Source organism: Parus major, chromosome 6, assembly GCF_001522545.3.
Source record: "Parus major isolate Abel chromosome 6, Parus_major1.1, whole genome shotgun sequence".
Lineage (NCBI taxonomy): Eukaryota > Metazoa > Chordata > Aves > Passeriformes > Paridae > Parus > Parus major.
The window spans coordinates 28,787,381-28,810,430 of NC_031775.1; the positions used below are offsets into that span (position 1 = coordinate 28,787,381).

General features: G+C 46.3%; 2 protein-coding genes across 2 annotated transcripts in view; one reads left to right on the forward strand and one right to left on the reverse strand.

Moving 5' to 3' along the window:
• Nucleotides 1–550: 550 nt before the first annotated feature.
• Nucleotides 551–6,350, reverse strand: PRDX3 (peroxiredoxin 3). Its single transcript, XM_015633249.3, has 7 exons — nucleotides 6,275–6,350; nucleotides 6,111–6,186; nucleotides 5,886–6,027; nucleotides 5,034–5,169; nucleotides 2,824–2,927; nucleotides 1,841–2,006; nucleotides 551–1,341 (listed from the first exon to the last, which is right to left on the reverse strand). Exons 1-7 carry the CDS (start codon nucleotides 6,308–6,310, stop codon nucleotides 1,288–1,290), a joined length of 714 nt encoding a protein of 237 aa, XP_015488735.1. The 5' UTR covers nucleotides 6,311–6,350; the 3' UTR covers nucleotides 551–1,287.
• Nucleotides 6,351–13,651: 7,301 nt separating this feature from the next.
• The window catches only part of GRK5 (G protein-coupled receptor kinase 5), a 154,189-nt gene continuing 144,790 nt past the window's right edge, over nucleotides 13,652–23,050 (forward strand). The window contains exon 1 of the mRNA XM_015633438.3: nucleotides 13,652–13,808. Coding sequence (XP_015488924.1) covers nucleotides 13,757–13,808 — 52 coding nt within the window. The 5' untranslated portion in view covers nucleotides 13,652–13,756. The remainder of the gene's footprint in view (nucleotides 13,809–23,050) is intronic.

Here is a 23,050-nt window from a genome sequence, read left to right on the forward strand (position 1 = left end):
CTTTCCAGCGGCCTCCCCCGGGATGGCAGAGCCGCGGAGCCGGGCTGCGGACGGAGAAGGCCAGGCCAGATGAAGGTCGGGGTGCCGCGGCCCCGCAGGCACAGACCGGCCACTCGAGGTGCGGCAAAAAACAGGCTTATTGGGAAAAATTCCGCGGTTATATTTCACAAAACAACCGAACAGCGGGACTGAAAAGATTTGCAAGTAGTGGGACCTGGAGCAGCAGCAGGCACGGCACCACTTCAGGCTCGTTTTTTTTAATCGTTTGTTACATTGGAGCATTCATCCCCATTATAAAGCTAACTTAGGACTCGGCCACCTTGTGCTGCTTCGTTTAGAGGGACAGAAGATTAAAAACAGAAACCCACTGAGTGTTGTATTGATCTGTGCAGTCCCCCCACGACTTTGTGTCCAGGGGCAGCTGTGAACTGCTGAGAACAAAGGTGCGGGACAGAGCTCCCGAGGCAATGAACAAACACATCCAGTTCCTTCAAAACAGTCAAACGGGGCTTAGGGGGAAAGGGAAAGAAAAGCAAAGCACCACACCTGCTGCTAGGCCACGTTAAGATTATTTTATTATAGCTAGAGCGATGCTACATCAGTTTGAAGCAGTACAAGAGTCAAGCAAATTCAAGTGAAAGGAAACTTGCCATTAAACTGCAGTAAGTGCACTGTGGGGTTCAAGTTTTTACCATCTACCAAACCAAAGTAATGGTCATGCTTGTTAGTGCTCCTGAGTAGCTGCACTGCATCTTTTTTTTTTTCTTGAAATGGCACATATTTACATTCATTCCATGGTTTAGTGCATTTACACACAAAACTAATGATTTTTAAATTATTTTCACTTGTTACATTCATCTCTTCCTCTGTAAAATTCATTAAAAACAAACCATGTATCAAAATTCTATCCTTTTATTTCTTCAAATTTTTTTTTTGACAGAATTTTATGTTGTGTGAGAAAATTAAATGCAGGACATTTTCTGGTCCAAAATGAGTTAAAGGGAAAAGCCAGTGGAAGGCAATTGTAACTTGAGTATTTATCACATTCAGGAAGATTAATGGTCACAGAAATCCATGAAACTGAAGTTGCAGAAGACAGGGGGAAAGCCTTAGTTTTACCCTTTTTAAAGCAAGACAAGGGAGTCAGTAAATATCTCAGCATTTAATTTCTTCTTAAACACGAGAAAATGAGAAATTTTATTTTTATTATTAATTTTTACAATCACAGCTGTTTTCCTAATGTCTTCAGTGGACAAAAGTAAGAGTTTTGTCCATATATTTGAGTGTTTATTTATGCACTTTTTCAAAATATTCTTTGGAACCTTCTGGGCTTGGTTTGATCTGTGAAAAAAATAAAGGTTAGTTATTACTTGGTATAGATACAATAAAAAAATTACAATTTGACACTTTATCCAAGAAAACCCATGCATACTTTGTAGAAACAGTAATCTAATTCTGTTTCTGCACTTGGTTTAAAGACAAAAGCCTAGATCATGTACAACTCCTACTTGAAAATTTTAAGTATAAACCACATTTTTCCTGTTAAATTATAATGCATTAAAGAAGTTAAAAAAATCTGAACTCAGTTAATGCAGAGTCCAAGTCAAATCTAAAATTTGCATCTCCTGAAAGGAAACCAGTAGCTTTCTTCACAGAAATCCCACACTTAGTATCAGACAAACAAACTAAATTGGCCCAACCGGTAAAAGCTTTGTGTTTAAACAGGCAGAGATTCAGTCAAACACCTCACATCCGAGTGGATGCCAGCCCTTCAGACAAGCAGAAACAGGCCAGTGCCTATCTTTAGGAGGATTATATTTAGCACTGAGCAGGCACTCACCGTTGGGGAGTCTGGAGTCCAGTTAGCCGGGCACACCTCTCCGTGTGTCTCCACAAACTGGAAAGCCTTCACCAGGCGCAGCGTCTCCTCCACGCTGCGCCCCACGGGCAGGTCGTTAACACTCAGGTGCTTGATGACCCCGTTTGGGTCAATGATGAACAGACCTCTGCAATGGAGCAGGAGTTTAGGGAAGGCAAATCACATTCCAAGGCCAAACACAAGGAACTGGATGCACAATTTCAGCAAGGCTGTTACTCCTAGTTACACACATCAGGAGCGGAATGACAGCATTTGATAGCTTGTTTGTTAGCAAAGTGATGCACTGCTATGGTACTGTGAAATTACAAAGTATGCATAGATACTATTCAATCCAGGCAGACATAGCAAAGGGAGAATATGTTCCACCTGTACTTCAAAACTGAAAGCTGGCATCTCAAAAGACATGGGTCTTTTTGGTCAATTCTGTAGGCACTGAGTGAAGAGCTGCTTGTGCATTATGCCACTAAATTAAATCCCGCTGCATACGTGCACATGTGAAAACCAAAGTCCCAATCTTACCTTACTCATTTACTTAATCTATCAGTAAATAAATCAAAGAGTCAAAAGCTCCTGATCCAAAGAGATCAGGAACTAAAGGCCTCCAGAAGCCTCCTACCCAATCCACTCAGGACTACTATGGAAAAAAGGTATCAGAAATTGCCCTTCAATGCTGCTCTTTTTCCATAGTGATATGGAGTTCTCCCCATCTCTCAGAGCAGAAAAGCTGGCTTTTCCTTAATACACTTTCAGCCTGAAGCCCTACTCAGCTTCATGGCCAGAATGGCCAGTTGCCCTTTTCCTAGGGTGGGATCCAGCCACCCTACTGCAGCAGAAGAGATGTCACAGCCTTCACCTGACACCATTTCCCTGCATGAGGGACAGTGGGCCGTATGTTGGTTAGACTGGGTTGTGTCACAGCACAGCTACCTGCAGTTGAGCCTCACCTCAGTGCTATGCCAGGTCCTTCCAGCAGCACCCCATAATCACGGGAGATCTGTTTCGTGAGGTCCGACAGAATTGGAATATTCATTTTGCCCAAACCGCCGCTCTAGAGAACAGAGGAAGGTTTCACTTGGTTACAAAAAGCTCCATAGGATCATCCTTCCTGAGCTGCTGGATTCCCTGTTCTTCAGGGCACAGTAACAACAAAACACAACCATGGCATCTGCTCCAAAGTAGTCAAGAACAGTTTGTTTCTTCAGAAAGCAAAAATTTCTTTTGCACTGAGCATTTCAGAATTGTTTATTTTGGTGGTAAGAGGCTACCAATGACAACAGCCATGAATTTCCAGAAAAATTTCCTTTGTACCCTATTCAGGAGCTTTGAATAGAAGAATTTCTACTGCATATTTACATGGTCAGAATTAAATAGGAGAACCATGGTGCAGAGGGAAGGGAAACAAACCTGTGAACAAACTTTTGAGCACATGTCTGATGAGGAACAACAGGGGAGCTGCGGATATTTAACCTGGAGAAAAAGGAGGCTCAGGGGTGACCTTTATCACTCTCTACAACTACCTAAAAGTGGGTGTAGCCAGGTGGGAGTAAGCCTCTTCTCCCAGGTAACATAGGACAGGACAAGAAAAAATAGCCTCAAATTGCACCAGGCGAGGTCTATGTCAAATAGTATCAAAAATTTCTTCACAGAAAGGATTGTCAGGTACTGGAACAGGCTTCCCAGGGCATGGGAAAAAAAAACAAACATGTGGATGTGGCACTTGAAGACCTGGTTAGTATTGAACATGGTGATGGTGAGTTGGACTTCATGATCCTAGAGGTCTTTTCCAACCTCCACAATTCTATGACTCCAAACACAAAGCTCCTACCAGCACACCAGGTATGTCAGAGTTCTGCTGCTCTATTCAGTGCACACATTTTTTTTAGTTTTGCCTCTCACAAATCAATTTAAATACTATTTGAAGAGTCAAACAAGATTTCTTTCAGTTCTGCCACATACTGAGCTTGCAAGAGAGATAAGCTCTCTAACCTTGAAACAAGGCTGGAATTTGTTAGCTCTGCTATTCTTGGCATCATCAGTGAATCACTGTGTAATCTCAGCCACTCAGACCCTGATCCCGCAAACACTTGTCTGCAACAGAGAGCTTTGAGCACAGATGTCAGAGAAACCAAGGCTTCACCTCTTCTGGGTGTCAGTTTCCTGCCTTTGCCACCATAGAATTATTTCCACCCTGTGGAAAGGGTGTTTTGAGTTGGGCTCAATGATCTTTGTGGGTCCCTTCCAACTCAGAATAGCCTGTGCATCTGTAAAATACAATGTGCACCACTGACATACCCTGAACACCTTTGGGATAAAGCTGTGAAATCAGGCCAAAGTCACATTGCTGAGCTTTGAACAAAGTATGCAGAAAAGAAATACTCTTGACAGGCTCAGCCAAGGTGTACTAAATCCAGCAAACTCTCCTCCCTCCCCTGTGTGTTCCAGTGGTGCCCAGCCTGCAGCACTCCTGCACACTGTCCACACTGGCTGGGATTAATGGCACAGGCACTTCTGCACCTTCCTGGGACACCTGTGGTTCTCTACAACTACCTAAACCAGGGAGATGCTTTATGTCATCAAAAGCAGGTATTTTTATATACATCTGAAAAAGGCTCCTCTCCAGTAAAAGGCTGTCTTCATCACTTTCCTTTCCTAAACTAAGTCAAAAACCTCCACTTGTACTGCAAGAACAGAACCCTTTCTGTTAAAAAAGGTGAAAGTGGTGATTCTTCTGCTTCCATCCTGAAGCCACCGCTGTTGGGTGCTTGTTCACAGTAATGACTGAACAGCGGCTGCTCTTTTTCAGTGATAGTTTTTGTGCATTATCAGCTGTCACAGGCATCTTAGGACAGTGATATGTAAACTGAACATTTGTCTTTTGAGATAAATGTACAAGGATACAATGTTATCAACAAGGCCATCATCATAGCAAAACAAGTTAAATACTCAAACCAAGTAATTAAGAAAAAGAGAAAGAAAACAAAAGACAGAGGTCAGAATTATGTCATCAAATGTGAAAGTTGATTGCATATGACTTGAAGAACTCTATTAAAAATCAGCATTGGCATAATTATTTATTCAACTCTTCTTCTCTGGAGCTCTTGTGAAAATAAACCAAACCAACAGAGAAAGCCCTAAAAAGATACTTGATTCGTACCTTCCGTGGTGTGTTTATCCAGGCCAGATGAGTAAAATGAGAGTCCACTGAAACAGCCACCACTTCACAGTTCACGTCACGAAATTCATTTGCTTTGTTGCTGAAAGCCACAATTTCCGTGGGGCAGACAAAGGTGCTGGTAGGAAGACAGATCAGGCTGTAATAATTCTGCTGTCTTCTCTAGAGAAGACTCTTGTGTGTTTCTAGGCACAAATGCAGTAGAGTGTTTTCTTTAGACTGTTAATTTTAGCCATGTTTCCTGCTCAAGATTAGTTTCAGTCTCAAACCAACAGTCATAGCCACAGAGTTGGTACACCAGTTACCATCTCTGAATTTTAGACAAATTCATTACAAAGATGGAGAAACTGTCTTTGCTAGACTCTCTGGATAGAGTTTTTTGAAACTAGCAGAAAGGTCTGCAGGTTAAATCCTTCTCCATGTGCCCACATGCACCAGGATGCGCTTGGCAATTCAAATCTTCTGAGCAAACTGCCCCCCCATCCTGTCATGTTTTGCCATGTAGTTGCAGTTCTGCTTGCCTTGCTGCTTCAAGGACAGAGTCTCCAAGGCAGCTGCAGCAATTCTCTCATCCCTGGGATCTGACTGTAACAGGAACCACAGCCAGCTCCTGATGCAGTCCCTGCAACTAAAAGATGCTTTTCAGCCACCCTATCCACTGCTTTGACACACAGTGGCCATGTGCTCCCCACCTTATCACTCACGCTCTAGAAACAGGCTCATCTGCCCTGCAAGACCGGCCCAAATCGGGCAAAACCAGAACGACCTGCAGCTCTTGTGATGACCTTCAGCAGGGCAGAAGGCCCATAGGCAAGGGGAGAAACCCGCACTCACAAGTCCAGGGGGTAGAAGAAGAGAACCAGGTATTTCCCCTTGAAATCATTTAGGCTCAGCTCCTTGAACTCCCCGTTAACCACGGCCGTTCCCTTGAAGGACGGGGCGTGCTGGGTCACCGCCGCGGCGAACCGCGAGGAGCCTGCGGAGGGGAGAAAGCAGAGCTGCGGGCCGGGCCCGGGGGCGCTGCCGGGGCGCGTCCCCCGCCCGCCCTCCCGCACTTACCGAGGCTGAAGGGGCGGCAGGTGCAGGCCAGGGGCCGTGCCGTCCCCCTCCTCCCGGCGGCGGCAGCCACGGGCACCTGCAGGGACAGGGAGGGACAGGGAGGGTGAGGACGGCGGGGCCGGGCCGGGCCGGGCGGGCAGGCCCGCGGGCGGGCCCTCACTCACCGCGGCGCGGAGCAGCCTCCCCAGCGCGGCGGCCATGTCGAGCGGCGGGCGGAGCGGGGCGGGCCGCGGGGCGGGAACCCCAGAGGGGCGGTGAGGGACGCACGGAATTGCTGAATCGATCGCCTTGGGGAAGGCTTCTCGGACCGTGCAGTCAGAGTTGTAGCCTCGGGAAAGGCTTCTCGGACCGTGCAGTCAGACCTGTGGCCGGACACCACCGGGTCAGGCAGACCGGGGCATCACAGGCGCGTTCAGTCTTTCCTTGAACATCTTCAGGGATGATGATGACTGCACCGCCTCCCTGGGCAGCCCATTCCGATGTCTAACCACCCTTTCTGCGAAGCAATTCTTCCTAATGTCCAACCGAAACCTTCCCTGGCGCAGCTTGAGGCCATGTCCTATTGTCTTTCCTTTTGTTACCTGGGAGCAGAGCCCGGCCCCGACCTCTCTTGTCAGAGCTGTGGAGAGTGACACAACTGAGCCTCCCCCATCTCACCTGCTCCTCTCAGGACTTGTGCTCCAGACCTTTCTTCAGCTCCGTTCCCTTCTCTGGACCTGCTCCAGCTCCTCAATGTCCGTCCAGAACTGCGGGGCCCAGAACTGGACACAGCATTCGAGGTGCAGCCTCACCAGTGCCGTGTTCCCAGCGCTGTGCCCGGGCTGAGCCCGTGGGCTCCGGCATGGGTGGTGTTTGCTGTGTGCCGATACAGCCCGGCTTGTGATCAGAAACCTTCCACGAACACGCTTGCAATTGGCTCTCACTATGCTGAGCTCACTCGGATTATCATTACAGAATCACAGAATATCCTCAGTTGGAAGGAATACACAAGGGTCATCAAAGTCCAGCTGCTGGCCCTGCACAGGACATCCCAAGAGTCACACCATGTGCCTGCGAGCATTGTCCAAACCCTTCTGGAGCTCTGTCAGGCTGGGTGCTGTGCCCACTTCTGGGGAGCCCATTCCAGTGCCCAATTACCCTCTGTTTTTTTTTTAAATCTGGTGGTTTTTCTCATATACAACCTAAACCTCGCCTGACTCAACTTCAGACGGTTCCCTCGGTTCCTGTCACGGATCACCAGAGAGCAGTGTCTGTCCCTCCTCTTCCTCTCACAAATAAGTTGTACATTTCAATGTGTTGTCCCCTCAGTCTACTCCAGGTAAAAAGAACAGGTGCCCTCAGCCACTCCTCATACAGCATCCCCTCAAGAACCTCCTCCACTTTCACAGCTCCTTGCTTCTTTCTTTGTGTTCCCTCATCTAAACACTTAAACCAAGTTGAACCCAGTTTCTCTTCTGTGTTTTAGTAACTTCTGGTTTCATGTATTTATAAATATTCACAACATTTTAGAAAGGGCAGCTAGAGAAAAGTCTGGTTCTGCTAGCAGGATAAGCTCAGCCATCAGCATCATGAGGGTAAAGCCAAAGGCAGCCAGAGCAGTGTCAGCTACCCCTGGGATGAGCTCAGTGAATGTCAGATCTATACTTCTGAATTTATTCCTGGTACTGCTACATCTGCCTGGTCCAGTCACCTCTGTAATAGTGAAAAACTCTGAGCCTTCAAAAGAGGGAGGACTGTGTTCAACCTGCCTGTTAGGGTTGATAATTATTTGGTATTAACTCGGTACTATGCCTAGGAATGGTTTGGGGCAGTATTAGTTGGTGTTGTCCAAAAGCGTGCTAAGACCTTTCTGGGCATTTAACATCATGGCAAATTTCAGTCCCTGGCACCTTGAATTTATTAATCCAGATGTAGGCAATGACAGTGGGAAATGTGGCTCTGAAAAATCCTCTCAAAAAAAGAATAATTCCTAGCAGAGTAGCCAGAATAATGTTACCTACTCAAAACATGAAAGTGGAAGCGAATAAACAATTTGTACATTAGAAAGTATGGCAGGTAGAGTGTGGGTGAGCTGTGCCCTAGTCTGCAACCTTGGACTAGGAGAGGGAAGGAGCGACTGTGACCAGGGCAGAAGTGTGGGAGGGTTTTGTGCCGCTGCTGAGGGCTGTAAGCAGAGTGAAGCTGAGCCTGGGACACCTGTGGAGCAGTGGCTGTAGGTGGAGAGCAGCAAAACCATCAGCCATTACCTGGGCTGATTCTTTTCAGAGCAGTGCAGGATGGCGTGACTGTGTTCGTGTCTGAAACCTGGCACATGCCCTCGGGCACAGAGATGTGCTCACCCAGATGAGTGCCCTGGGGCTGGGCAGCAAATTGTGTGCCCAGGGGTGGCCGGGTTCCTTTCCCTCAGCAGTGGGAGCTGCATTGTGGCAGCCAGAAAAGAGCTGTTGCTCGGATTTCCTGAGGATGGCTGTCTCATCCACAGATGACTATTCACAAAACGTCTAAGTTGATGTATTCTAGACAAATGCCCTTCCCCCCATCCCCGGAAAGTTCTATTTGTTTAAAACTCTTTGTTTAAACTCTTGGCTTGCAGGTGGGGAAATATTGCTCATGCTTTGTTATGGAGGCAGTGTAATTCAGCTGCTCAGACCTCTGTGCAAAAGCTTGAACTACTGCTGTTTAATGGGGGATATTTTCCATTTTGCTTTTGGAAAATGAGCATCCCTGCAATCTGAAGATGGACCTTGTCACTGCCAAAGTGCACATGATTAAAGTTGTTCCTTTTTCCTCAGCTCTGGCTCTGGCACAGGCTAGAGCAGCTGCTAAACCTGGTTCTTATTGTCATCCAAAGCTCAAAATCAATCTACCAAGTGATACCATATGCACATCTTTCTTCAAATCTTGTTGGTTGTCTCCTTGGCTATCTTTAAGCCTGACTCAAATTGAGATGTGAAGTTGGTGAAAGACTCTTCAGGGATTTCAGCAGGCTTTAAGGAGAAGTTGATATAGAAGGTGCAGGGTAGTCCATCAGGCACTTGAACAGATAATGGGAGATGTGAATGTTCTTCTTGGTTAGGATATTTATCTGCCTGCTCCCATTTTGTGCCTCTCTTTTCCTATCTGGGAATAGTTAATTATGTCTTTCTGGTGAAAAACTAAAAGATCAGCTGATAAAAAATACTAAACTCTTTTGTGTCATTCCCACTATTTTTTTGTGTTAAATTTTAATGAGCTCTTTGAAAGATCATCGTTCACACAACAAAATTTTAGGGAAAAAGTAGTGTTTCTCTCTAAACTTGGTGAGAGGGATAAGCAAATCTCAAATCAGAACTGCTGCTGTGGAACACTGAGTAGAAAATTCTGTGCAGAGTATGGGATACATATGTCTGCTTGTTTAAAAATAAAATCTGCATATCTTCCAGAAGGTTATTCCATGAAATGCTGTAATAATCATTTCTCCTCTACCTCTAGGAAACGGATAACTGAAAAAGAGGCTGGGAAATGGAAAAAAACGACAGAGGCATAAACATTTTTATCTAAACCAAAGCAAAAAGTTTGGCTTAGGCAACATGATGCATCACCCCGTGACTGTTGGTAGATGGCAGCCTCTGTCCTTGCACACAGGGGCGCTGCAAAATATTCCAGCTGCCTGCAAATGCTCTCACAGGCCTGTGTGCTCCCACCTGCTGATACCCAAGCTCAGCAGGAGGAGAAAGAATTTGCCCATTTGTAGCAATAAGTTTCAGAAGCAATTCCAAGCACAATCCAGTTTAGGGCTAATAATGAACAGGCTTTACGGCATTAATTAAGTATCAGAACGTGGATTTAGGAGATAGCTGTTGTTAGGGTATGTTTCCAATTGATAAGTACAGGCAAAAGCCTTTCTGACATCTGGTTCAGTGGGGTCTTATCCTTCCCTTTCGAGGCAGCCGTGCGGAGGCCGAGTGGTTTTTCTCTGGTGGCAGGATAAAACTGGGTGTGTTGCCGCTGTGTTTCTGGCTGGAGCTGTGTGAGCCCACCCTGCCGATGAGTCATCCTTCGAGTGGCTCAGAATATCACACTGTGCCTCGCTGCTTCCCTGTTCCTATTACACTGATGCATTTGGGTCTCGCTCGGTGTTGGCGTTTCATTTACAAACCTTGCTTTTCCCATAAAGATGGCTGCCAGCCCTGCTTTACCCTGATGTTCAGCACTCTTATGTTTTTAGGAGCCTCTCCTGAATGACTTCAGATGGAAATTTTAAAGCACATTTTTAAAGCACCTTAGAACATTTTTCAGAATATGAAATTTTTTTTGGTAGCCTCCTTTTTTTTTTTTCCTTCCAATATTGCTTGTTTCTGCATATGATTCAGACTGAATTTTCATTTCTCTCCTAGCAAGTGTTGAATCAAGATATTTAGACCAGCAAAAGAGACCTGTGTTCCTTCCCTGCAGTCTTTCCCTGCCACCCTGAGTCCACATATTTCAGCACCATTTTACAAGAGCGAATAGAGTCAGATAAGCAGTGGAACAGATTTACAGGTCTCCTGTTTCCTTCTCCCTCACTCACAGAGAACCTGACTGTTCCATTAAATCAGGTGTGGACATAGCTTGAAATTAAAGGACTGTATCACCACAAGAGAAAATGGATATAAATAAATCTACCTCTTCTTAATTTTTTTTGTTGTTTTTGTGAACCAGTTGTTCCAGGTGACCTGAGAATGAAGATACTGACAGCTGTGAAGCAGTCATGAGGTAAGAGTCCAAATGCTGCAGTGGGTTTTGCAAAAGCAAGCTGGTGGACTTTCTATGCAGTGGAACTTGCTCTGTCAACATATGGGGAGCCACATCCATGAACAGGGCCATCCATCTCAGGCCTGTGTCATAAATCAGGGGTTTAATCAGGCTAAAGAAGTGCAGGAGAAAAGAGAGATTCAGTGAGAACTAATCACCTGGATTTTGTTTTTCAAAGTAGTGCTAGGGAGTGCTAGTGAACACACCTCTTTCCATGTCCTAGTGCACCACAGTGAGTCAGATTTATTAGAAACAAGGTGGGGGCTTGTTAGTTAACATAAGAATATTGAAAAAAGCCTCTCCATTGCTCTTCCCAATAAGCATGGAGTCAGAGTCGCTGCTCTCCATATAGATGTGTAACTCAGACGCACATGTTATTGCAGACCCTCAGCAACCTGATAGCAGAGCTCAGATCTCCCCACTCCCTGCACTCAGCCACATTTATGTGGTTACCTCTGGTCCACTTCAATGCACAGCCATGCAGCTGAGCTGCAATAACCCCTGTGGCAGCAGCACACACGCTGCTGGCTGGCTGTCCCTGCTCCTGCGGGAGCTGGTGAGCGTGCCTTTGGCTGCCAGGATCGTGGAGCGCGCCGCAGCTGCGCCGCTCATGAACACTAGGTAGCTCCGTGGGATTTCCAAACTCCAGACAGATCTGTCGTAACTCTTCTGATAAACAGGTTTGCCCTTTCAAGAATTAAATATTTGAAACTATACAGGAAAACTTCAGTGTGCTGGAGTCATGCTTTTGTCCCACAGGGTAACACTGTGGGTGACTCCACATAACTAGAGGTGCATACAGATATTAGATAAAAGAGGAGCATCAGAGCTGTTGGTGCACATGCTGATTTCCAGTGCAACTCACACTTAAGCTCTTCAAGATCTGCCCTCTTCATTCAGGCACCTCTATAAAAATACCGCAGCAAACACAGTCAGTGCTCCCTGAAGTCTCCCATGGAGGTGAATCCCTTCCCACGGCTCAGTCTTATCCTGAGGTGCAGCAGACAGCGATATCCCACTGCTGCTGCAGCGAGTGCTGCTTCACAAAATGGGCACTTAGACACATGCCTTCATTTGTCCTCTGGAGAGAGGTGTTGCTTGTAGCATTAAAAACATTCTGTGTAATAAAAGTTCTGTCTTCTACCATCAGCCACATTGTGATGTTTGCATTGTCCTTATGATGATCATTAGTGGGAGGCTGGGCAGGGATGTGAAATGCACTTAGAACTGCGCATAATCTGCTCTGTTTACATCAGTGCTTCCACAGAAGAGTTCAAACAACAAGCAGGGCAGATGCTTCTTAGGAGCCTCATCTCTGTGCTAAGGCTCTGGTTTCCAGGAAGCAATTTCTCCCTCAAGAATTATTTAATCAGAGAAAAATCTTCCGGTACTTACAGACACAACTGCTGCTGTATAGAACTTGTATTACAAAGAAAGTACCACAACATGGAACGGCTCTAAAGGCTGAATGTTTTTCTGAAACTACAGGAGAGAGGCTATGGAAGATTGTACATGGCAGTGCCACCTGCTATGCAAAATAACTTTCAAAGGTCAAACCTTTGACACTTAATCAGGTACAAAAGGCATTTATTGTAGCAATTTTACCCCCAAGGTATTATTCATTAAATGCATTTCTCATCTATTTCCTATGTTCAGAAAATGTGTTCTAGGCAGTCTGCAAGCTTTGCTATCGCAGCTCATTTCTGTGTGGCTGTGGAAAGAAAAAAATTGGTACAATAAAAAAAAAAGAAGAAAAAAGTAGTGTCTACACTCCACTTACAAAAAGGTGCATGTTAATTTGATTTGCTTCATGTGGATTTAATCAATGCAAATACAGATGGGGGAAGAGTGTCAGTGGGAGTAATGGGTCGTTTTTATTCCTCTTTCATTGCTTGACCTGATGAATCGATCTACCCCGTTGCTAGGAAAATCAGAATCATGCTGACATGAGCATCTGTCCCATGTAGACAGGAGAGAGTTTATGTTGTAATCTAGCATTTAAAATTCACAAACTTTCCACAAGTGGCTGATGCCTCGCACAGCTCCTTAAAGGGTGAAAACAACGGTGTGGCAGAAGAGATGGGGTTCCCCCGGGTTCTTCCGTAGGGGGCTTTTGCGATCCCGAGGAAGGCGAGAAGCCACGGCCCGAGGAGAAGGGCGGAGGGGGAAGCCGTCTGCCGGGTGTCGGCGACCCCTTCCCACGAGTGTGGGCACCTGCCGGGGGGTGACAAGCACGAAAAGCTGGGCCGGGGAGCCCTGGGGACCGCGGGCAAGACAAGGGGAGCCCCGGGATGGAGCCCGGCACCAGAGCTGCGCCGGGGCCGGGGCCGCGACCGCGGGAGCTCCGCGTATCGCCCCGCGCATCCCGGCGGCGAACACCCACCCCCGCCGCCCAGAACGTTCTAGCCGGCCCCTGGCCGGCCCCTGGCCGTGCCCCTGCCCGTGCTCTCCCCCTCCCCGAGGCGGACAGTGGCCGTCCCTCCCTAGGGACCCTCCGCGGCTGCGGAGCCGGCGCCAGGTGCCCCAGGACTACACGTCCCGGCGTGCCCAGCCCGGCGGGGCCGGCGCCTGCGCGGGGCTGCGGGGCCGCTCCGCGGTGCCACACCCCCGGGGGAGGGAGGCAGGAGCGCCCGAGCCCTCAAACCACCGGGGGAGCCGGCGGGGCGGAGGATGGAGTAGCGGGGCGCGGCGGAGCAGGCAGCGCGGGGAGCGCCGCCTCCGCCCGGGGAGCGCGGGGGAGCGGGCGGGCAGGCGGGGATGATGCGCGGGGGGACAGCGCGCTAGGGGCAGGAGGCGGGTGGTCGCCCGGAGACTCCGCACCTCGGAGTGACGTCCTGCTGCAGTGCCGCTGCCTGCGCTGCCCGAGCTCGTCAATGGAGCTGGAAAACATCGTTGCCAACACCGTTTTGCTGAAAGCCAGGGAAGGTGAGAGAGCGGCGGAAGGGGAGAGGGGGCTGGAGCATCCTTGTCGCAGTCGCCCCTCCGCGGAGCGATGCCCGCGGGATGCGGGCGGGCACCGGTGGGGATGCGCGCCGGTCCCGCCGGCGGCGGCTGTCGGGGTGCCATGTGGCTGTGCCGGCGTTGGAAACGGCTTGTTTGAGACAGAGCCCCGGTGAAAAGGAAAATACCGCTGTTTTTCCCTGTGCGCGGGGGTTTGGGAAAGGAAGTGAATGAGATTGCAGAGATTACAATATTCACCCATCTCTTCCTTCCCCCTTCCCGCCTCCCCCCCTCAAATCTGGTCCCACAGATTGTGCTATTTCAGCGTCTATTGTTAAAGGTCAGCTGCAGATGCATTCATTCAAAAGGGCTTAGCAAATCTGCAAATAGCTTTCCGCGCCGTGTGGTGAGACCGGCAGGATCGTATCGCTTCCCCGTACAGTCATTGCCTTATTCGGCGTTATTAGGTGAGATCATGTTGCCGCAAACATGCCCATTGTTGAGAGCGTGTTTGTCCCCAGCCGGAGCCGGACAGAGGGGCTGGGGGCTCAGCCCCGGCCCGCGGGTGGCGCGGGGGTCTCGGAGCGGGGGCTGTCCCCCGCGGCCGCCGCCGCGCTCGGCCAGCGGGGATGCTCCGGGCGATGCCGGAGCCGCCGCTGCTCGGCGCGGGGCGCCCTGAAAAGACGCTCGGCTGCGGCGGGGGGCTCTCAGCAGCATCCCCGTCCGGACCCCGAGGACTCGCAGAGACAACCACCGGTGGATCGGGCTCCCGGGGCTTGCTTTCCCCCCGTCGGGAGCGGACGCGGTTTCCTCTCCCCGCGCGGGCGGACATCCTCCCGCGGCCGCGGGGCGCGGAGCCGGGCGCTGGGCACGGCGGGGCTCGGGGCTCCCCGCGGAGCCCCCGTCCGCCCGGGAGCATCCCTCCGGCTGGAGCGGGAGCGCCACGCACAAGCAACACGTCTTACGGCTGCGGCATCGCTGCCAAGACGCGATCGCCTTCTGTCTGCTCCAACCCATTTTTATGTTTGTGTTTATTTACTTGCTTGCTGCTTAAAATACGGCGTTTTTCCAAGCCCTTGCTCAGAGTTTCTTCCCTGAAAGCACTTGCTGGACCAGGCGTTTTTAGGTGCGGTACAACCTGCAGCCCGTTCTCCGCTGTCCGCCGGAGCTGCCTGCGAGCGAGGCTGGGCGCCCCTTGGGTGGGCTTCAGCTCCGGCTGCTCTGAAGATGTGGAACTACGAGTAAAGCAGCGCTCATTTTGTGAGAGATCATTCAAATAGTCCGCCCCTGGAGCGATCCTTTTGCTGGGAAAATAACTCAAATTGTAAAATAGTGTTTATATAACTCACAGGCTGTTGAACTTTTGAGGCTTAGCTAAAGAGTAAAGTCCTGAGATCCTCCCAAAAAAGCTCTACAAATAATAAGGGCAAAGGTGTTATCCCATTCAGCAGATCAGTAAATTATAACTTTTTGCCTTCTGATGGAGATCTTTTATTTTCTGTCGTCCTTTTTAATGTTGTTTAGGATGTGGTTGTTGCTACCAGTCATACAATGCCGGTTTAGATTTCAGTAGACTTTAGGAATACTTTAAAGGACTGGTATTAATTACAGTTATTGTGAGTTGTTTACAGAGAGCCGATATTTTGCAAGTAATTTTAAATGTGCCGCTCAGTTTTATGGTCCTTTTCTACCATTCTTAGGAAGATGGTTACAGTCACGTCATGTTGCTTTATTGTGTCAGACTTGTATTAAAGAAGCTGTTAGCTGCAATCCAAATGGCAGAAATTGATCAAGATTTCCACCAAACTACACTCCAACTGTTCTTTAAACCATGTATGAACCTCCAGCAACACTTTTTGGAGGAGGCCTGGTGCTAATTTATTTTTAAAGTTTGTTTTTTGGAGGAGATATGAAATTTTTTAAGTGAAGAACAAAGGGCAAATTACATGCCTGACATCAGAGCCACAAGTATTATTGCTGTATGAGGCAGGTTGCCACACTTATTGTTGTAAGCTGCACTGAGTAAAGTTGTTTTAGAATTTGCAGTGAGTTAGGTAGGTGGCTTTTGTTGCAGATAAAAAAGGCAGACAACATATGTAAGACCAAGAGTGAAAAGCAAGTTAATATATTGAAGATTATGGTACCTAAAAATAAGTTTGTTCCAGGTTCTGCAGACTCCATCAATAAATTTAGATGGGTGAATGTGTAGCCTAAGCCAAGTAAGTGCCTGTGTGTTTCCACTTGTGAAGTCAAAATTAAAAGCTGTATTAGCTCAAGCATATGCTGGTTGGTGCCTGCAATGTGGTCCTTAATGTTAGGAGGAAAAAAGTGATGGGATCCACTCTGCAAATGTTAGTAAAGGCAGAAGTTTTGTCAGAATTGCAAGGGGAACACAAACCTACTCTCAGTAGCAAAGGGAATGTCAGAGAGGTTTAGGTAGAGCTGCAGTGTGATATCCAGCAGTGAGGACATTTGAAGTAGTCAGAAGTCAGGCTGAGTGGCCACCACAAATGTTTTATAGCAAATATTGGTTTAAATTTTGCAACTCCTTTGCTCTGGCCTTGGTAGTTTTTTGGGGTTTTTTTCCCCTCCCCTTTTTTTTTCCCCTGTGGTCCTTTGTCTAAGTTCCTTCACCCCTGGTGTAAAGTGAGCTTTTTAGCTGAAATACCAGGGGGCAAGTTTTATAACTGCTACACAAATACTTGCACTTAAATCCTAATGATCACAATGAGAAGCACACCCAGAATTAACTGATGCCATGTGAAACATGAGTAATCTTATTAGAGCAACAAAAAGAGTAAATGTGGTTCACATACAAAAATGCATTTCAGTGAATAATTTCGAGCAGAGAATAAATTTCAGGAAATATTTTTGCAGAATATGAAGGTTTTGACACAAAATTACACGTAAGTTACTTGTTATACTCAGAAGTCTGTCAGTTTGAACATGTTAGAATGAATATTTACTGCATTTGAAAGTCCATTCATTATTTATTAGGAGTAAATTTATGCTGTTTCCTCAACTATAATTTCTCATTTCTTGAATGCAAAGTTCCATTTCACAAATCGCTAATCCCTTTTCAGACTGAATAGAAAATGCATCTGGTTTAATTATAGGAACCAAATAGGTATTTGGGAACTATCTAGTATTGCCTGGGGAGAAGAATAAGCTGAGAAGGGAAGACAAGAAAGATGAGAGTCATAAAAAGAAAATCAAAACAATAACAGTTGCAGTCATTTTGGGTTGAGTAAGAGCCCCAGATTGTGAGGTGGCAAAACATTTATCTGGATCTTCATGGCATCACAGAATTGTTGGTTTGGGATCACTCAGTGCCACCCCTGCCATGGTCCGGGATGTCTTCCACCATCCCAGGCTGCTCCAAGCCCCATCCTGGCCTTGGACACTTCCAGGAGCAGCCACAGCTGCTCTGGGCACTCTGTGCCAGGGCCTGCCCACCCTCCCAGGGCACAATTCCTCCCCAGTATCCCATCTATCCCTGCCCTCTGGCAGCGGGAAGCCATTTCACTGACTTTTCTTTTCATCAGCCTTCTTGTTCCTGAGTCTCAGCAGCGGTGTCTGAGGCACAGAACCACCCAGCCACGAGCACTGCAGATCCACCACGCTGCCAGCAACGAGCCCAGGCTGGGCAGTGAGTCCCAGTTCACCTTCCCAGTTTGTTTGGCAGAGGGCATCATCAGAAACAGAGCCAGGAGAGACCAAGAACTGAATCTCCTGAGGTCTCAGAGGAACTTCAACAGTCCTAATCCAGAGAAGATTTAGCTTGTATATCCAGAGTCTTGAATCTACCCTTGCCTGCCAAAAGCAGTAAGCTGATAAAAGACAAGTTTTTTGAGAGATAGTTGATAAAAGATAAGTTTTTTGAGAGACTGATAATTAAACTAGAGTGTTTATATGCAAAATAAACAATGGTGTGAAGAACATGACCAAGGCATGGTGATTACCTGAACACCCTTCCTCATGAGCTGTTCTTTCCTAGCTATAAGGTCAGCCTTCCCTGATGTTTCCTGCTGCTTCTGTGGGCATGAGCTTCCTCAGACAACCTGAAACACTTTTCAAAACAGAAATACAACTTGACTCTGAGATTGCAAAATTCTTTAAATTTTTTTACAAACAAACAGACAATTCTCACTGCTTTGAAGTTTTAATGATAGCTGTGATGTCTAATTTAGTCATTAGTTTTAAAGTAGCCACTTTGGAAGATGAACTGTGTTTTTTTGTCAAACCTAGAGTTTCTAAAGCGCAAAGTTTACCATGTAAAAGGAAAAAAAGAAAATCTTCAACCACTGAAACACAATGGAAAGGCTTTTTTCCCTTTTTAGGTAGGCTGAAATTCTAAAATAAGCTTATTTATGGCACCCAAGCAGAGCCTTCTATTGGCCTAGACAAAAGGAGTGACCTTTTATACTCTCAGAATTTTTTGATGAGTGCACACTGATGCCATATAACATGCAAAATGTGCCTGTTCATAAATTGCTGTATTTTTAGCTTTCTTTTGCAGGATGATCACAGGAGAGATTTGTGTGTGTCCGTACTGGCAAAAGACTAGCAATAAATCCTAAACATGAAGCGTGATTGCTTTCCAAGAACTTGGCTGCAGAGCACTTGGAAAAAGGGCAGGAGAACAGTGAAAAGCATATTTTGAAGGAAAGGAGGTGGCTATAGTGACAGCCAAAACACTATGGAGAATATGGTTATTGCAACTTCATTAAGCAGTGCACTGGATGCAGAATCTAAGGTCCTGTCCCCCATCCCTTGACGTAAACCCAAAATATTTTGTATGGAAAACACTGGAAGCAGAGGAAGCTTCCATGTGGTGTCTCAGTTTAGTTTTCTTTTTTAGAGTTCAAGAGAAGCTCACCACCGTAATGGCATTCAAAAAAAGTATTTCAAGAATGGAGTCAGCCATTGCTCCAGATGCAACAGGGTGATTTTAAGCAGTAGTTTAAAAAAAATAGTTTCCTGGAACCATTTCTTTCAGGGGGAAAAAAAAATACCCAGAAGAGTCAAGACTATCTGATTATATTTTAATCAAGGAAATTCAGGAAAGAGGATTTTTCAGGCCTCTCTGAAAAGAATGTGTAGGTCTGAACCACTTCAAAATTTGTTTTTAGAGAAGGGAATTGGTTCTGTAGCCACACCTGGCTTAGACCAAATGCGTATGTGTAGAACTGGCTTGAAATATATTTCCTATGTTGTTTTTTTGTACTTTTTGATAGCAGGGCTGATGCAGAGCAAGGTAGAGCTGTAGCTGTGCCCTTGGTGGACACCCTGGGGTTCTGCAGTGTGCAGACATGGGCAGCAGGGCTGGGGATGTGGCAATGCTGGAGAAATCAAGAACTCTTCCATCCAAACTTCTTCACTGGAGAGAGGACCTTGCTCCTTCCTGTGTTGTTGTGTGGAACTGTTATGGTCTGATTGCTATCTGTCTTGTTGGGTTTGTAGGCATTTAAAAAATATTTAGTAGTGAGCCAGGTTATTAACACAGAGAACCTATTATGTAGTAAAACTTTTAGTACAAATGTTAACTGTGGAGGTTTGAGTAGAACTACTTACATCTGCTCCATTAATCTCATGGGATTGCTTTCCTCAAGTGCAAAATAATAAATCTAAGAGAGACTGCCTGTCTCTGTTATCAGTATGTTCTTTTTCTGAAAAGGTTTTAACTTAGTGTTGCTGAAATTATCCACTCAGAAAAGAATTTTCAGTCCTTACACAAGACATTGACATAACTTTATGACTCTTTTTTTGTATTAGTTAAGAATACTCTGAGAACTTAGTAAAAAAACAACCAAAAGAGGTGGTTTTAGTAATGTTCTGCTGAGTGTTACCACAGCAGCAGCACGTGGACCAAACCAACATGTGTCTTTGTGATAAACAGCTCCAGAATGAAAGTCTCAAACACTGCCCCAAGATGATCCCTGCTTGCCCATGCCTTTGTCCCCACTGAGTTTGGGTTGGCTTGTGCTGCCCCATTTTGAAGGAGAAACAGCTTAAGAGGAATTCAGCAGCTCTGACTTTGCTGCTTTAGGCCCCAGGGGTATGTTACACCTGTTTGGTGGCTGATACTACTTCCTTTTTCCTTTATACCTGTGGACAGCACAATGTGTCACTCCTGGAAAAAAACAGACAACAAAGACCCCACAATTGCATCCTGAGTGACTTCTTGGAAAATGAGCTCCCTTTCCAGGTCCTTTCCTGCTGTGCTAGCTGAGAGCTGCTAATGATCTCTTCCCAGCTCAGAGGATGAAGACCTGTGTGCTGAGCACTTTGATGTTTGCAGGGAAGGGTCTGAAGCCCCAGTTGTGTAGTCAGACCTACTGCAGATGTCTTCTGATCCCCACAAACCTCAGAACTGACTGCTAGCATGGGGGCAGGGTCCTCCTGCATGGGTAGAGACACAAGTTGTGGTTTTGTTGTTCGGCTGACTGGTTCTTCTCCCACACTGCTTTTCTGCCAGTGTTACTCTGTGAATGACTTCTGGTTTGTATTGATCCAGGGAAAGCTACAATATCACATCAGGATCCATACTGTTGCACTGGAAAACTTTCAAAGCAGATTGTTTTATCAAAGCAGGTACTGTGCTTAAGTAAAAATCCAACCAAAGAAACACAGGTTCTGGACAGAAAATTGGGAGTTAGGGTTCTAACTCATGCTCATCTGAGATCTTCCCCTACATCTTTATTTTGAAAATATTCTGTGTGCTGTATGAGTTTTTTGTGTGGCAGTGGCGAAGAAAAAAATTGGTTACCCCCTATTTTTACTGGCATGTAATCTAAACAATAACAATATGATATAATCCTAATATTTCTTTAAAACCACAGGATGTGAAATTAAATTAGAAGGCCAGGAAAATAAAGAACCCTGCAGTTTGATTACACTCAGCTGGATTATCTTTGTAATTATTTTCTTTGGAAGATTTAAAAATGCATATGGCTTTGTGAAAAAGATTAAGTAGGGAAACCAAAATTAAAGTAAACAATCTAAAGAAAATATTGCAAAGATGATGGGTATTTTACTTAATTAAAAAAAGATGCACCAAGTTGCCTGTTAAAAAATGAAAGGATGGAAGAAAACACAGGTGAGGAGGAAGATGGATGAGGCTGTTCAACTGGCTCAGCTGCTTCTAGCTCATAAAATGTCCTTTCAGATATGGTTAAGAAACTGTCAGAAGCAGTATTCAGGGAGGAAGGGCAGGCTGAAAGGAGCAGAATTACACACAGGTACTCGAGCCTCAATTCAGACCTGGGAGCAAATAATGCAAATAGTGAAGGAAGGGTGGTTGTCTGTGTTCCAGGATGAGATTTGTTATTCACAGATAAGTTTTTGGTGGTACAGCCAAGGCTGAAAAATGTCTATATCCATCATTTCCAGCACCTAGGGATGCATTTGCTATGCATGAGTAGTCCTGTGGACTTCATGGGCTCTGCTTGCTGGTTGGAAGTGCAGCTTGTTTGTGCTCAGGGATCAGCCAGTTCTCACTGCAGCAGAGCTGTTCCAGGCAGTAAGGCCACAGGGATAGAGCTAAAGGGAAACTACTGGAAGCCATTGGGAAAGGCCTACTACGTCATCTTGTCCCTGGTCTGCCATGTACTTTTTAAGGTATGAAACATATTGGTATAAAAGTGACTCCATTTATGGGTCTGTCTCTCCAGATTTTTTTAAATGAGCCCAAGAAATTTTGACTTCTTTTTTTTCTGGTTAAATTTCCCTTACTTCCATCTCCTTTACTCATGCAATCCCTTTTGTACAGTTTTCATTTTTCCAGGTACTTTCTGTTCCTCGCCAGTTACGGTCTTGCCAAATTTTACAGGATTTGTTCTTCTTCCAGCCTGTCAGCTTGGAAGGCCCAGCTGAGATTTTGTGAGTTGAGCTGGAGCTCCCTCCCAGTGGTGGGTTCCTCATGCCGAGGGACAGATTGGGCATGCAGGGAGGAACCTGCTCCTCACCCTGCTCCTCACCCTGCCCCACCTCAAAACCAGCCCAAACAGCCTCTGTGGTGGGGAGGGACCCTGGGGAAGGGGCAGGACACACAGGGTATTTCACCGGGGTGTTTCTGAGTGGTTTCTCCCACTGAGGTTGCTGGTGGAGCTCCCTGTTATCCCCAGGATGCCGAGGAGGCGGTTAATAAGCTGGAGCAGCTATTTTTTGCCTTGGTTGAGTATCCTCTTGGGTCCCATTGAATGCATGATTTCACTATGAGCCTGGCTCTTCCTGGTAGGCTGAGGTTATGTTGCAAGTTCTGGAAGTTACCGTATTTTTCATACAATTCCTCCTTTGCTTCACTACTCAAAGAGCCAATCTTTACCTTGTATGGGTGTGGAGAATGACGACTTTTTGGATGCTGTTTGTTGGTTCCCAGTGCTCCTGAACCAATCCCTTTTTCCTAACATCATTCTCCCAGTGAATAAATGTGGATGATTTTATTTCCTCTCCCTGTTGGAGTAGTCAAAACTTTTCTAGACCAAAATTCCCATATTTTGTTCTTCCCATTTCTCTGTCTAGTTTATTTTCCCTGTCCTCTGTTTCCAACACCACCTTTGAATCTGAAAAGTCTTTGATGTACTGTTTAAAACACATTTAATTAGTTTGGATTAAATGTCAGTTTCCTAGCCACATGTAAGGCTTTATGTATTTACACACTCCTATTATCCTTGGTTGCTCTTTGGTCAGTGTTTAGTCTGCGTGACAAGTCTCCTGTCTAAAATTACTGAAACTGTTCTTTTTTTCCTCTCCATGCATGCATTATGAGAGATCTTCATGGCTCTATGGGAAGTCTTTATTTTACAATGAAAGCTTTAGACTCTGCCTGCCTCAGAGCTCTCCCTCAGTTTTATCTTGTGTGTCCCAGGAAAGGGCCTACCTGCCAGGAGAATGGAGAAATTCTGTAACGTTACAGTGGTGTTCGCTTGGCAGCATCTGCAGAAGCCACTAATGGAGGACCTCATCTTGTGGGGAAAAAAAAAAAAAAAGGTTAAAAAAGGAGAGAAATGCAGCTGGAAGAAGAGGAGATTCAGAAGCAAAGGGAAGATGTCGATGCCAAGTGAAAACAGCACCAGTGAGTCTTCCGTGACACTTCCGTCAAAATATTCCTGTAGGCAGTGCAAGGGAACTGACACCTTTAACAAGCAGATGAGTTGGAAAGAATGGATGCCAGGCTAAATCATCATTTAGCCAAGGTTGCCAAAATATCTGTGGAAGATATAGAT